The sequence below is a fragment of the Paramormyrops kingsleyae genome, chromosome 5 (assembly GCF_048594095.1).
Source record: "Paramormyrops kingsleyae isolate MSU_618 chromosome 5, PKINGS_0.4, whole genome shotgun sequence".
Classification (NCBI taxonomy): Eukaryota; Metazoa; Chordata; class Actinopteri; order Osteoglossiformes; family Mormyridae; genus Paramormyrops; species Paramormyrops kingsleyae.
This window is the reverse complement of record NC_132801.1, coordinates 1,319,892-1,335,100: the sequence shown is the minus strand read 5'-3', so window position 1 is coordinate 1,335,100 and position 15,209 is coordinate 1,319,892. Positions and strand designations below refer to the sequence as shown.

General features: G+C 44.9%; 1 protein-coding gene across 1 annotated transcript; it reads right to left on the bottom strand.

The window, feature by feature from the left end:
* Positions 1-2,930: 2,930 nt before the first annotated feature.
* LOC140590813 (uncharacterized) lies at positions 2,931-9,415 on the bottom strand. The gene is made up of 6 exons (XM_072711808.1): positions 9,220-9,415; positions 8,770-9,096; positions 5,837-6,007; positions 4,645-4,743; positions 4,103-4,155; positions 2,931-3,997 (listed from the first exon to the last, which is right to left on the bottom strand). Exons 1-6 carry the CDS (start codon positions 9,254-9,256, stop codon positions 3,749-3,751), a joined length of 936 nt encoding a protein of 311 aa, XP_072567909.1. The 5' UTR covers positions 9,257-9,415; the 3' UTR covers positions 2,931-3,748.
* Positions 9,416-15,209: the final 5,794 nt, after the last annotated feature.

Below are 15,209 nucleotides of genomic sequence, written 5' to 3'. Positions count from 1 at the left end.
TATAGCAAGATCGCACAGAGGCAGGAACTTAGTGTGAGTACTCAATGACAAAGGCTGAAGTTGTGTAAAAGACATGCATTTATTCCTAACTAACACTACAACTAACATAAGACAGACATTACACCTAACACAAACAACAAACACGAAATAACGGAATAAAACAAACGATGTAATTATGAAAATGCAATGACCGGATTTAAATGAGTAACCTTAAATGGGAAATACTGTTCTGCAAAGCAAGCATAGTTTGTGGAAACATGACCCTAAAGTCTTATAGCAGGTTAAACAGAACAGCTTAAGTTGTTAGAATGAAAGGAAGTTGGTTTACTTGGTTGCCATTCCAGCTGATGTTTGGTCGCATATCGAGGCTTCCTGTCGATCTGATGTTTAAGCAGGTGCTACGAGATCCAGTAGTGGTGGATTATGGTAGTTATGCAAAAACATTGATCTCCCACCTTAGAGAAGCCATAAGTATTGCACAGAAGCATAGCGCTAAGGAGCAGGACAAACAGGAGGAGCATTATAACAGGAAAGTTAAGGGGGTACATTTGAATATAGGGGACAGAGTACTCATCGCGAATAAAGGTGAAAGGGGAAAGAAAAATTTGCCTGATAGGTGGGATTCCACAGTTTACACCATCAGAAATAGGAATCCACTGAATCATATCTATGAGTTAATGGAAAAGGAAACCAGAGGGTGGTACATCGCAACCTTATTCTTAACATCAGCTTCTTACCGGTGGAATCATTGTGTGGTGAAATACCTGAACAGGCAGTGGTTTCCAGCTCAGAAGATGAATCGGAAGCAATGGATACATTCGATAATGTTACGCTGGGAGATTCAGTTGAGCAGTCCGGTGAGATGCTGATGGGGGATTCGGGTGTGATGGTTCCTCCCACTGCTGATGGGGCAGGTCTCGGGTTAAGTCTGTTGGGCTCTAGTGCAGACAGCCTAGATAAGACTGGGTTAGTTGGTGACTCGACCTCAGATATTTCAAACACAGCCCCATGTATTGATCTAGGTTCTGGCTCTCAACCTTGTGTCGCTCCCGTCACGGGTGTGACAACTCGCACGGGAAGAGTAGCCAGGAAGGTCAATAGGTTAATCGAGTCTATGGCGCAGAGACCTGTTAAACTACAAGGTTTTACTAACAGGGTTGCTCAGAGGACTCAGTCGTTTTTCAATATGTTTTGAAGGAATTCAGTATTATGGGGGGGGTTTCATTTTTCTATTTTTGATAAGGATTTGTATTGTTGAGTTTTATTTTTGATTATTGGCCAATTGGAGTAAGGTTTCTGGGAGTAAAATTAAACATAGCTGAAACATTGTGTGGTTCATGGGGGTGTTACATGAATTGCGCGAGCAGTATAATGGGAAGGGTAGGAAATCATATGATGTACAAGGCATCATATTCATCAAGGAGGAGTAAAGGCCTGATCATCCTTACACTTCTTCTGAACCTATGCTTAGGTGGCTCTCAAGCCGATGGGGAAGCTGAGAAAGCTTTCCAAGTATCCTGCCCAGATCATTGTGCTCGGTTTGTTGTTTCAGTGGCTTTTTTTTCTTTCCAGGGAATGCATTTGTAATTTTGGTGAAATTTATGGGGGGTGAATGTAGCCGAAGTAAAAAACAAAAAGAAAAGAAAACAGTATTTGTATTTCATTTCCCCAAAATTTGGAGTTTATGTATTTTTGTTGTGTATTTTTATTATGTTTTTGTTTTGGGTAAACCCATCGGGGACTTTTATTTTATTCCTGCGGCATTTGCGCTCCCCTCAGTCGGCGGGAAGCCTTGGTGGAGAGAGTCGGCGGGAAGTCCTGGTGATTAGAAGAATAAACAACTTCCGTCAGTCAACCGGCCGCACGAGTCTTCGTTCTTTATGTAAAAATAAAAACAATTACACAACGCAGAGAAGTAAAAGTGGATAACCGGCCGCAAGGCACTCCGGTTACACTTACACCCCGAGTCTCAGTGATATAAAAGATATATATGCCAAATTTCAAGAAGATTGGATAATATTTAGAGGTTGCACACTTTGATCAGTTTTGTAAAAGTAGGCAAAAATAAGATTTTTCAGTGTTAATTACTTTTATTGGGAAAACTAGAAATCACAAACTTGATACTTAATGATATTAAAACTAGACACTAAGATTAATAGGTAGTATGACAGGCAAAACGTGTTATTTTAATCAACCTTGAACGATGCAATCCCTTCTTTTGTTCGCTTGGTGACGACTTTTCTGTGATGCTCGACTACCCTCACAAGAATTGTTTTTGTTGTTCGTCCCTGACCGATTCGATAAACTTTTTTATCAGAGCAATTCCTCTTTCTGTGGTATCATTGACCACCTTAAGAGCATTCACATGGCTTCTTAGAGAATCACTGCAGTATTCTGTCATGTCGTGGATCCCAAACAATTCAAAGAACATCTTTGTTTTATTAGTAACAAAATGGCTCAGGTCTTTTCCTTCAAAAACTAGGTTTTTACCCTCTAATCGTTTCATTTCCTTTTTCTTTACAGGTTTGGTTTCTAAATTTTTAGTCATATTTTCCTTTTCAGCCTGAGTAATACGTTCGTCCAAAAAAGCCAATCCTACGTTTGTTTCTGACAGATACCAAAGGTGTCTCTTAGCAACTGTGAGAGCACTTTTTTGACGTCTGCATCTGGGTAAGTGCTCAGAAGCTGTAGCATATCCAAATCATTCTTTGGAGCCCATCAACTTACAACTGCCTCATGCCAAAAGCGAACATATATGAACTAGTTTGAGATAAAAGTGATCAATGTGTGCAACCCCTAAATATTATCCGATCTTCTTGAAATTTGGCATATATATCTTTTACATCACTGAGACTCGGGGCGTAAGCAAAGTCATACGAAAATCACATCTTTGGAAAAATGAAACACCCTAATGGACTGTTACCTATAATTTCATTGTCTGAATAGTAAACAATGAACAAACTGCTGCTTTAAGCAGAAAAGCCCTCTGCTTATGGTGGCTGCAAGGTACATCGATAACTCTGGGCAGAAGGCATCACCAGCCAGCTGATAAACATCTATCCAGCAAGCCTAAGGTGTGCTGAGGTCCATTCCCCCAAGAACATCACACCTGAAATGACACTTCACCCTCATGTTAAATAACCAGTCTGTCCTGTGTTACAGCACAGTGGACCTGCTTTGATTTTCCCACCACCTCAGGATAGCCTAGTTCTGGCCAAAGACAACAATACAGGTTTTACGATATTTTGGATGTAAAAGAAATCGGCTTTTATCAGCCTTTTCCCACCTCTGCGTAACGATGAGATATTTTTTACAGAAATGTCTTGGTTCAGCTCCTGTTATGGTGAACTTCCAATGAATGACCAGCAACACGTGAAAGTCAGCATTGGAGCAGGAGCTGGGAGTGACCAGCTGAGGGATCACAGATGAGGGTAGAGTTAGGGTCAGAGGTTGGAGGTCACAGATGAGGGTAGAGTTAGGGTCAGAGGTTGGAGGTCACAGATGAGGGTAGAGTTAGGGTCAGAGGTTGGAGGTCACAGATGAGGGTAGAGTTAGAGTCAGAGGTTGGAGGTCACAGATGAGGGTAGAGTTAGGGTCAGAGGTTGGAGGGTGAGCTGAGGTCTTCCCAGAACAGATACATCATACAGGATGGTTCCTTGGAAATACCTTATAGTTTCCCATTTTTAGGGAAAACACAACTTGCAGATATATTCTTTGAGTATTATTTATTTCCAGTGTCCAGTGTGACCTAGAGGTTGACGGTGGCATACTCAGAGTCTTTCGTGAAGTTTATGGCTGAATCGTTTGTACAGGCTGGATTCTCAGTGAAGATGACAGTGGAATAGCTGATAGAATCTGAACATGAGGCTTTGGGGGGGCTTACAGTGGAGTAGACAATCATGGGAGAAGCACTTTCAGGGAAGTCCACTGTGCAGTAGAGGGAAGGAACCACATCACTTTGGTCTTTAATTTCCTCATATTCGGAGCTACACTGTATCTGTAAGACAGAGTATAAAAAACACACTTTACTCCACTTACAGGACATGGGCCATCAGTAACAGTATCATTCAGAGTGAGGATTGTATACATGAGGAATACTGACTGTGTCTGGGTGTCTGGTGTCAGTATCTGTCCGGTCAGGGAGGGGTTTAGATGCTGTGGAACAAACACCAAGACCAGAGCTCAGAAACACCACAAGCTTTTACATTTCAGCTCAGATTACAAGGTTGTTTAGAGAGAAGAGTCTTATGTCATTTTTTACTTTAGAGAGAAAAAACACCAGTTCTGTAGTGTTTTCAGTTTAGCCAGGATATGAATGTCTCTGGGCTTTGCATTTTTGGATAATAACACTGCAGTTTATTACCAGACAGAACCTACAATAGAATATAATATTTTTCATATATTACCTATTCATGGGACAGTAAGTAAATGGGGAATCTAAATAAAGTTCGGTAACATACTTCCTGTATAAGAATACAGAGAGCCTAGCGTGTATCACTGATGGTTTAAAACATGCAGCGTGCTGTTTGAAGCATGTTGATGGCTGATTATGCAGACGTGTGCATGTGCATGGGTGTGTGTGTCACAGACGCACTAAAGGTTTGTGTTTCCAGCCTGTGTTCGGTGAGAGTGTCTAACAGCCACCTGCTGGTTTCTTTCTCTTCTGTCTGTAGAAGATCGGCAGAGTGAGTCCAAGCAGCAGCAGAACCACAGTCAGCCCCACAGTTATGGGCAGCAGCGTTTCTGAAAGGCAGGAAATATGGACCTTCTAACTCTCACAGAACTCGATACACTGTAACAGTGTAGAGTTTTAGCAGGTCATGTATGACATTGCCCTTTTCTCTATGAGTGATGGTAAGATACAGAACTAGTTTATTATTGGCTACATTTGGAGATGAAGTCAAATGTGACAGAATAATATTTTATAATTTAGAAATTTAGGAAAACAACATTCAGATTCTTCTTGTAGGGGCTCCCCTGGAAAGGTGAAAGGTCAGATATGAAGTCAAACTCCATCCCAAAGTGTATACAAGCTAGATACAGGGTCCAACTCTATATAGTGCTGCACCTGAGTCATGGTGACGGTGTGGATCATATTCTCAGTGGACTCTATCAGGTCCACCTACCTAGTACCTCGTATGACCCCCTGATGTCTACAGAACAGCTCAAAAGCCGGCGAGGGTCTTAACCGAAAGAAAGATTGGCAAAGGTGCAAAAGCACAAGCCATACATGTGGTCTGAACACAGGAAATGGTGAAAACCCAGCAGTCAGCAATCAGGCAGAAGGCTTTAGGCGGAATCGCAAACAGGAAGGGCAAGTGTTAAATTCTTCAAGGCATGGATTCAGCACATGAGAACCGTACATACATATATATGGGCGACACCACCTGATTCTCAGCCTAATTTGTGCAGTAGAAGTTTGTTAAAACTATGTTCTGCTACCTTAATCATTTTTAATTAAGCCATGTAAAAATTTTAGCATGATGTCATTTGAGTGCTACAGTGCTTTTTAAACGGTACCTATAAATGTAATCAGGTATGTTTATGGGTTATCAATTATCACACCAATGAACATGCCACTAGGGAGCCTGCAGACCCCCAAAGAAGACCGGACATTCTGGAGGCCGACCGTCTTTATGGTCACCAGGAGTCGACACCAACTTGATAGCACCAAATACAGACTGTCCCCAACCTACGTGATACTGGCACCTAAATGTCTGTGTGATTATTATCCCATACTGGCATATGTCCATTTTGACATACGACCTGTCATGTTAGAGCGGAACCCAGTCATAAGCCGGAAACAGTCTGTAATAATGACGGTTAATCTGCTTACCTGGTGATGTTGTCCTTCGGGGTGTGGTTCCAGAAGGCTTTACTGATGCAGCCAACGAAATCACCGGTGTAGTTGATATTACCGTTGGTTGAATTGTTCTGTCTGTTGCTGTTCCTTTTATTGCTGTTGTTGCTGTTCCTGTTGGCTTTGTGGTGTTTGTGGAGTCTGGCCCTTCAAAGGGAAGACAGAAAAAGTCAGATATCAAGACAAAATGTGCAGCAGCACAACTAAAGGGGTTTGCCTGCAGTGCTCTAGTTTTCTGAATGAAAACACCTGACAGCACATCAAAGCTGGTTCCCCAGTGTAACCAGTGCAGAGCCATGAAATTAGCTGATGCGGTAAATGTGAGCCTGGAGAATTATTGCAGGCAGCCCCAGGTTACGAACAAGATCCGATCCTTAAGTTAAATTTGTACGTAAGTCAGAACAATAATAGTACAGTACATAGTAAGAATAACAGTAAAATATAGTACATAGTAATAATAAGAGTATCTACATCTGTTACTGTACTGTACCATGAGCCAACAGACTGCTGAAGCACAATGTTTCAATGAGCGTCACAAAGTAGCGTGTGGGTTTATTATCACAAACCATTATATTTAACCCAAATTTTTAATATAACAGACTCTATGGCAGTTTGTTCATAAGTATGAGGTGTACGTAAGTAAGTCGTTCTTAACCCGGGGACGGCCTGTGCTTTAACCAGCCCTGAATGATTGACCTCCTTTGCTTTGTCGTTATCAGCTTATTGTTTTAGGGACACCATCCGGCCTAAACTGAGTACTTTTGGACAACAAGTTTCCTGATGCTCTCACAAGCTAACGGAAGATGCGACTAAAACAACCAAAACATGCCCTTTCATTCTGATTTGTTCAGTTAAGCAGCTGCTCTCTGTGCAATAGTGTTCAGGAAACAGTTTGGAGTCTGAACACTGCATGTCAGTATCACGTGCCTGATGTAGAGCTGTGATATGAAACTAGTCATGGAAAATGGTGACTCATGATCATGATCATCTGAAGGTCCTGTAATACATTTTTAATATTCTGCAATAATTGGCAACTGCAAAAATATTCATGTAATAGACTCAGAATCAAAGTTCATTTGACAACACAAACATGCACATGGAGTTTTCAGACAGACAAAAATACAGTAAATAGAATTATATTCATAAAACACAATGTAAATAAGCGTAAGTATATGAACTGACAAGAGGACAAAAGCTGAAAGTGAATAAGACTGATGTAATGCAGCATCAAATTAACACAATGGCACTCTACAAGAAAGGACAGAGCAGGTTGTACTTTTTGAGAAGGCTCAGGTCATTCAACATCTGTAAAACCATTCTTCGGATGTTTTACGAATCTGTCGTGCCGAGTGTCGTTTTTTATGCTGTGGTCTGTTGGGGCTGTAACATGAAAGCAGCAGACAGAAACAGACTGGACAAGGTCATTAAAAGGGCCGGATATTTACTGAGCTTGGATCTAGACTCTGTTGATGTCGTGGCAAGGAGAAGGATTTTGTCCAAAATACGTACCATCTTGAACAACCCTTCTCTCCCGCTATACAGAGTTCTCTCCATCCAGAGGAGCAATTTCAGCCAGAGACTGATTATGACCAGGTGTTCTACAGAGCGCCACAGGAGATCTTTTCTCCCAATGGCCATAAAATTATTTAACTCTGCTCTGTAATGTTTTTACTACGGGACAGGAACTATGAGTAGTTCCTGTTCAATATTATTTTATAATACTACCGTTTCTATTTCGAGTTCCAAGTGAAATATCTGGTTACAATATATTTGTGTAATATTTCCTCTTATTTACACTGCATTTCTAGTGCATTATTATGTAACTTAGTTGTGTGTTATATTTAATTTTTTAATATTTTATTTCTATTTATTGTTATTTTCTCTTTAAATTATTATTTTATATATAATATAATGTACTTTCTTCTAAACTAATTTTTTCTTTCTTCCCGGTAACTTATTTAGAGCAACTGTATAACCAAGACAAAGTAATTTCCCTCTGGGATTAATAAAGTTCTTTGAACCTTGAACGTTGAAGGTGCCAATGAGAGAAACAGACGTGCAAAAGGAGAAGAGAGAACAGCTATGAGGTAAGCTGAGGAGATCATGGACTGATGGCTGCTGCAACTGTAGGGCAGAAGCTCTTTCTGCGTCCAGCACAAATGAAGCGTTAGTACTATTTGTTTTTCTACATGTCAGAACACACAGGGCTGTGCGAAAGTCTCAGGCAGCTGAGGAACATGTTTAAAGCTATTTACCTGGATTTTTCGCTCAAAACGTAACATTAGAATATGTACAAATGAAAGAACACCGCTTCAGTTCCAAAACTTACACAAATTTGTTAAATTTCATCAACTCACTTAATTACCTTAATTAGTTAAATAATTAGATGAAGTATCGCTTAGACAAACATGGCATGCTAGTGGTCAAATCAACAAATAGATATTGGTGATGGTTGCTGCATATACAGGGGTGACTTTAGTTTTGCAATGGCTAAGCTGACACACACTGACAGACATAATATAAGTTACACCATCATGAATATCATTTTAACATACTCTTCCTTCACTCCCTGAGACTTTTGCACAGTAATGTTTGTAGACACATTTTTCAGTAATAAAAATTTGACGTTTTTTAGGGTAAAAACAAACAATAATATGAATGTAATGTCGAATGTTCAGTCTTCATACAACAAAAGACAGCCAAATAATATTTTTTTGTACATTTTAAATGTGTGTGTGTTTTAAATGTGTTTCTTGCTCTGTATCACAAATAGGGTTAGACTAAGGTAATGGTTCTAACTAATATGTACAAAAAAATAATCTATAACATTATCTGTAATATATGATTAGACAAGCAGAGAGGGAGGTTATGCAGAAAAACTCACAGGAATTTCTGTTTCAGACTCTTACCTTTCAGAACATTCAGAGAAACTTCAGTGTATGTATCACGCCACAAGCTTTTATCTATTGCACACTGGTATGTCCCAGTATCCGTTAACTGTAACCCAGTGATGTTCACGGTGAAGAATCCCACTGCAGGGTCGTCATACAGTGAAAATCTCCCCTCTGTCACCCACTCATTATTTTTCTCAGTTTTAATGAGATCCTCACATGACATGCGGCCACCTTTACACAGGTATTTACTGTTGTCCTTATATTTTTGTGAGTAGTTACACCTGATGCTGACTCCACCTCCCTCATATCCTGTCACCTCAGTGGAGTTTGCATCACGCCAAGCTGTCAATCAAAGGAGAGGAGTTTAGTATTTAATACAAACTGGAATAAAGCGGCTTTCAGAGGCAGCACAGCGGTGCAGAGCGTCGCTTTGTTCACACAGAGGGTCACACACTCAGCACTCACCTCGCAGGAGGCAGACGACGGCAAGCAGGTACCTCATGCTGATCTGCGGCCCCCAGTTACCCCCCGTCCCGCGGTAAATGTGTCTCACTCTCTGCCTCTGTCTTACTTCCTTCTGATTAATTACTCTCAGCCGCTTCTCACAGCACCTCTCCTATCGATGGCCTGCAGATGATGTCTGACAAACTGCAGCCTTATCCTCTTCCTTCTTCTCTCTCTGTTCCCTGCCCTCCTCGCTCTGATTCACACGCCCCCATGCTGGGCTTATTGATACAGTGACACCTAGTGGCTGCACTGAGAATAGCAGTGCAGGTGAAAAGCTGTTTTCTGCACGTGGAGGTGGATCGGAAAGTCAAGCTACGAGTATTAAACTCCCACACTGCTTAATTCTTTCTTTATTTTCTTCTATACTTTTCTTGCTTGTGAATGCCCCCATTCACTCTGTTCCAACCCTCTTGTGAGTTGTGAGTTTTCATAACCTGATCTGGACCCGTATTCACAAAGTATTTTATCTTACCCCTAAGAGTACTCATACATCGCACTAAAAGTTTTTAACTAAGACCTTTTGTTAAAATCTATTCACAAAGTGACTGAGAGCAACTTTTAGTTAAGAGCTGACTCCTAAGCTGAGTGAGACTCTGTCGCTGTGGTTGACGTCAGTTCTCATGCACGAACTTGCCTGCAACAACCACGGGGATCGGTTGACATAAGAACATAAGAAATTTACAAACGAGAGGAGGCCATTCGGGCCATCAAGCTCATTTGGGGAGAACTTAACTAATAGCTCAGAGTTGTTAAAGTCTTATCTAGCTCTGATTTAAAGGAACCCAGGGTTTTAGCTTCCGCTACACTGACGAGTGGCCAGTATGTGCTGGGGAAAATGTATATGCAACATCCCATAAACACAAATACAGTGGAAACTATGGGCATCGTTAGGTCTGATCACTCAGAAATATAGCCCCGAGTATTTTAGTACTGATGCCAATCTTCCTCCATCCACCCATCCATCCATCATCTTCCGCTTGTCCGGGGTTCGGGTCGCGGGGGTAGCAGCTTCAGTAGAGGCACCCAGGCCTCCCTCTCCCCAGCTAACCCCACCAGCTCCTCGGGGGGGACACCGAGGCGTTCCCAGGCCAGCCGAGAGATATAATCCCTCCAGCGAGTCCTGGGCCTGCCTCGGGGCCTCCTCCCTGTAGGACAGGCACGGAAAACCTCTCCGGGTAGCCGCCCAGGAGGCATCCGCACCAGATGTCCAAACCATCTCAACTGGCTCCTTTCGACGTGAAGAAGCAGCGGTTCTACTCCGAGGCCCTCCCGGATATCCGAACTTCTCACCCTATCCCTAAGGGAGAGCCCAGACACCCTGCGGAGAAACCTCATTTCGGCCGCTTGTATTCGCGATCTCGTTCTTTCGGTCATTACCCATAGCTCATGACCATAGGTGAGGGTAGGGACAAAGATGGACCAATAGATCGAGAGTTTGGCTTTTTGGCTCAGTTCTTTCTTAGCCACGACGGACCGGTTAAGCGCCTGCAGAACTGCAGACGCCGCTCCGATCCGTCTATTCAACTCCCGATCCCGCCTACCCTCACTCGTGAACAAGACCCCGAGATACTTAAACTCCTCCACTTGAGGCAGTACGTCTTCCCCAACCCGAAGAGGGCAAACCACCCGTTTCCGGCTGAGAACCATGGTCTCGGACTTGGAGGTGCTAATCCTCATCCCTGCCGCTTCGCACTCGGCTGCGAACCGCCCCAGTGCCTGCTGGAGATCCCCAGCAGATGAAGCCAACAGGACGACATCGTCTGCAAAAAGCAGCGAGGCAATCCTGAGGTCACCAAACTGGACACCCTCAACGCCTTGGCTGCGCCTAGAAATCCTGTCCATAAATATGATAAACAGGACCGATGACAAAGGGCAGCCCTGGCGGAGCCCAACACGCACCTGGAACACGTCCGACCTATTGCCGGCAATGCGGACCAAGCTTCTGCTCCGTTCGTACAGGGACCGGATCGCCCACAACAGTGGACCCCAGACCCCATACTCACGAAGCACCCCCCACAGAGCACCTCGGGGAACCCGGTCGTAAGCCTTTTCCAAATCCACAAAACACATGTAGACTGGATAGGCAAACTCCCAGGCCCCCTCCAGTACCCCTGCAAGGGTATAAAGCTGGTCCAGTGTTCCACGACCAGGACGAAAACCGCATTGTTCCTCCTGAATCCGAGATTCGACTATCGATCTCACCCTCCTCTCCAGTACCCTGGAATAGACCTTCCCAGGGAGGCTGAGAAGTGTGATCCCCCTATAGTTGGAACACACCCTCCGGTCCCCTTTCTTAAATAAGGGGACCACCACCCCGGTCTGCCAATCCAGCGGCACTGTCCCTGACCTCCACGCACTGTTGAGAAGGCGTGTCAGCCACGACAGCCCCACAACATCTAGAGCCTTCAGGTACTCCGGGCGGATCTCGTCCACCCCCGGGGCCCGGCCACCACGGAGTTGTTTAACCGCCGCGGCCACCTCAGCCTCAGTGATGGGCAAGCCCCCCCCAGCACCCTCGGGCTCTGTGTCCTCAGATGTCTCAAAGGCAGTATGCGTAGATGTATCGGAGGCAGGGTTGAGGAGGTCCTCAAAGTATTCCTTCCACCTCCGGATGATGTCCCCAGATGAGGTCAACAGCCCCCCCCCCCCACTATAAATAGTAGGAACCAGGAGCTGCTTCCCCCTCCTGATACTCCGTATGGTTTGCCAGAACCTTTTTGAGGCCGACCGAAAGTCACTTTCCATGGCCTCACCGAACTCCTCCCACGCCCGGGTTTTTGCTTCTGTGACCGCCCGAGCCGCGTTCCGCCTGGCCCGCCGGTACCCGTCAGCTGCCTCCAGAGACCCCCGGGCTAATAAATCCCGGTAAGCCTCCTTCTTCAGCTTCACGGCCCCCCTCACCTCTGGTGTCCACCATCGGGTACGGGGGTTACCGCCACGACAGGCACCGACCACCCTGCAGCCACAGCTCCGTACTGCCGCTTCCACAATGGAGGTCCGGAACAGTGTCCATTCGGACTCAATGTCCCCTACCTCCCCCGGCATGCAGTTGGAATTCTGCCGGAGGCACGAGTTAAAGCTCCAGCGAACAGGAGCCTCTGCCAGACGTTCCCAGCAGACCCTCACTATACGCTTGGGCCTACCAGGTCTGACCGGCTTCCTCCCCCGCCACCTGAGCCAACTCATCACCAGGTGGTGATCAGTTGACAGCTCTGCCCCTCTCTTTACCCGAGTGTCCAAGACAGAGGGCCGCAGATCAGTTGATACGATTATAAAATCGATCATCGACCTGTAGCCCCGGGCATGTTCGTACCATGTCCACTTATGGACACCCTTATGCTCGAACATGGTGTTCGTTATGGACAAACCATGCATTGCACAGAAGTCCAATAACTGAACACCACTCGGATTCAGATCAGGGAGGCCGTTCCTCCCAATCACCCCCTTCCAGGTCACACTGTCATTGCCCACGTGAACGTTGAAGTCCCCCAGCAAAACGATGGAATCCCCCCGCGGCACACCAAATAGCATACCGCTAAGGGAATCCAAGAAGGCCGGGTACTCCGAACTGACATTCGGCGCATAAGCGCAGATTACAGTCAGAGACCTATCCCCGACCCGAAGGCGCAGGGAAACAGCCCTCTCGTTCACCGGGGTAAACTCCGATGTTAATGCACCGAGCTGTGGGGCCACCAATAGCCCTACCCCAGCCCGGCGTCGCTCACCCGCCGCAACTCCAGAGTAAAAGAGCGTCCAGCCCCTCTCCAGGAGATTGGTTCCAGAACCCAAGCTATGTGTTGAGGTGAGCCCGACTATATCTAGTCGATACCTCTCAACCTCACGCACAAGCTCAGGCTCCTTCCCCACCAGAGAGGTGACATTCCATGTCCCGAAAGCCAGTTTTGTCAGCCGGGGATTGGACCGCCAGGGCCTCCCTTGGCCGCCACCCAATCCACAATGCACCGAACCCCTGACATTCCCCTTGCGGGTGGTGGGCCCACCTGGGGACAGTCCCGCGTGCCTCTTTCGGGCTGTGCCCGGCCGGGCCCCACGGGCCAAGGCCCGGCCACCAGGCGCTCGCCAACGGGCCCCTCCCCCAGGCCTGGCTCCAGGGTGGGGCCCCGGTGACCCTAGTCCGGGCGAGGGAAACGGGACTTTGATATTGTACTTTTTCATAGGGTTCTTTCGGATTGCTCTTTGTCTGGCCCCTCCCCTGGGACCTTTTTGCCTTGGGAGACCCTACCAGGGGCTATTGCCCCCGACAACCTAGCCCCCAGGTTCACGGAGGCACGCAAACCCCTCCACCACGATAAGGTGGCAATCCAAGGAGGAGCCAATCTTCCTTCAAAACAAAAAAAATAGGTCAAGCCCCAGGTTATCTTGACTTAGCCTGATTGTTTCAATAGCTAGAAACGCCCCTGGTGGAAACCATTTACAGTGATCATGGTTATAGTGATCAACCGCTTATATGGATAAAAAAAGCTTGCTCTAAATTAAATCACTTGTAAATAATGCTTGGCATGGTGCATTTGTATTAAACAAACAAAATGTGTCAGACATTTCTTGCATTTTTTGCTAGACATTTGTTGCGGTACTTACTGGTTATAATTTTGTTGTTCTTCCTCCTGTGGTCTTTTGTAAGGAGTGAAAAGTCAGCACTTTATTAGGTATCCAGAATCACCCAGGAGATACAACATTCTGTACCTCACTGCGTGTTCACTGCTGGAATAAGGCACTGAAGCCACTTTCAGAAAGAATGTGGGCATCATGTGTGGAGTCTGGCCATTTTGGCACAGGGTCCAAAACTGCATGATTAGTATCAAACACAACGTGAACATTGATACTGTGATTTCTTGTTCTGTTACCATAAATATCTTCATGTACAGTTGGTGATATTAGGGGCACAGTGCAATCGGTGGCTCCAACATGCCAGGGAAGCCTGAAATCCTCATAACAGCAGCTTGCTTCTGCTGTATGGTTTGGGCGTCTGATGGAAAGGCAATGAACTGCCTCGTCATATTTGGTACCATCAGGGCCATCGGAGTACGATTTAGGGCCTACTTACTGTGGACTGTGATATACCAAAGTCATTTTTATTATTTGATTTTCTTTGTTTTGTCTTGTTTTTCGTGTGGCAATCTGTGCTTTCTTTATTTCTCTCCTAACTGAGGTGAATTCACAAGGAAAGAATGAAACGTGTGAGAGAGGTCCACAGGCAGAGAGGTCCACAGGCAGTGCTGCCTCATCGAGATGTTTCTCCTAAAATCTGACGTTGGTAACATTGAACCTTGGCTGAAACCGCACAATTTGAAGCAAAACGACAGTATGAGGCAGGAATATGACAATGAACTGGGCTCCTATTTATGTACAAACTCAAGTCACGAACCCTCAGTTCTCACTGAGACAGTCAAAAAGGGAAATAGCTTCCATTATTTTATTACTGTCATGCCTTTATAATCAGTTTCGTGAATAATGTTATTTCAGGTGCATACACTGCCACCTATTGACGCTTACATGTACTGTTACGTATTTGGCTCGAGAAGTTCAGTTACTCTCGGTCTAACGTGACAAAAGTGGTTTGTGGTTGTTAACGTTTGTGAGTAAATTCATTTTAAAGTGACTGTGAGTAAAACTGAAGTATATACAGTGAGTACAGAAGCCGAGAACGGATGTACTTGCAATTACAGATAATGAGATCATTTACTGTGGCAGCATAAGCTGTGTGTTTTAAAAGTACTTGCAGCTTATATGCAGTTTTACTCTACATTGATATTTAAGGGTCGCTCTCTATATCTGCCATGGTGTCGATGGAACAGTGTCAAGCGGTCAAGCGTAGCACATTTGGCTGACTACCCCCCTAGGTTTGTTTAGATTTGAATGTGTGTGTGAAGGTTTGTTAATGTCATATGTCAGTATTTATATTATCATATCATCTGCACATCTGTACG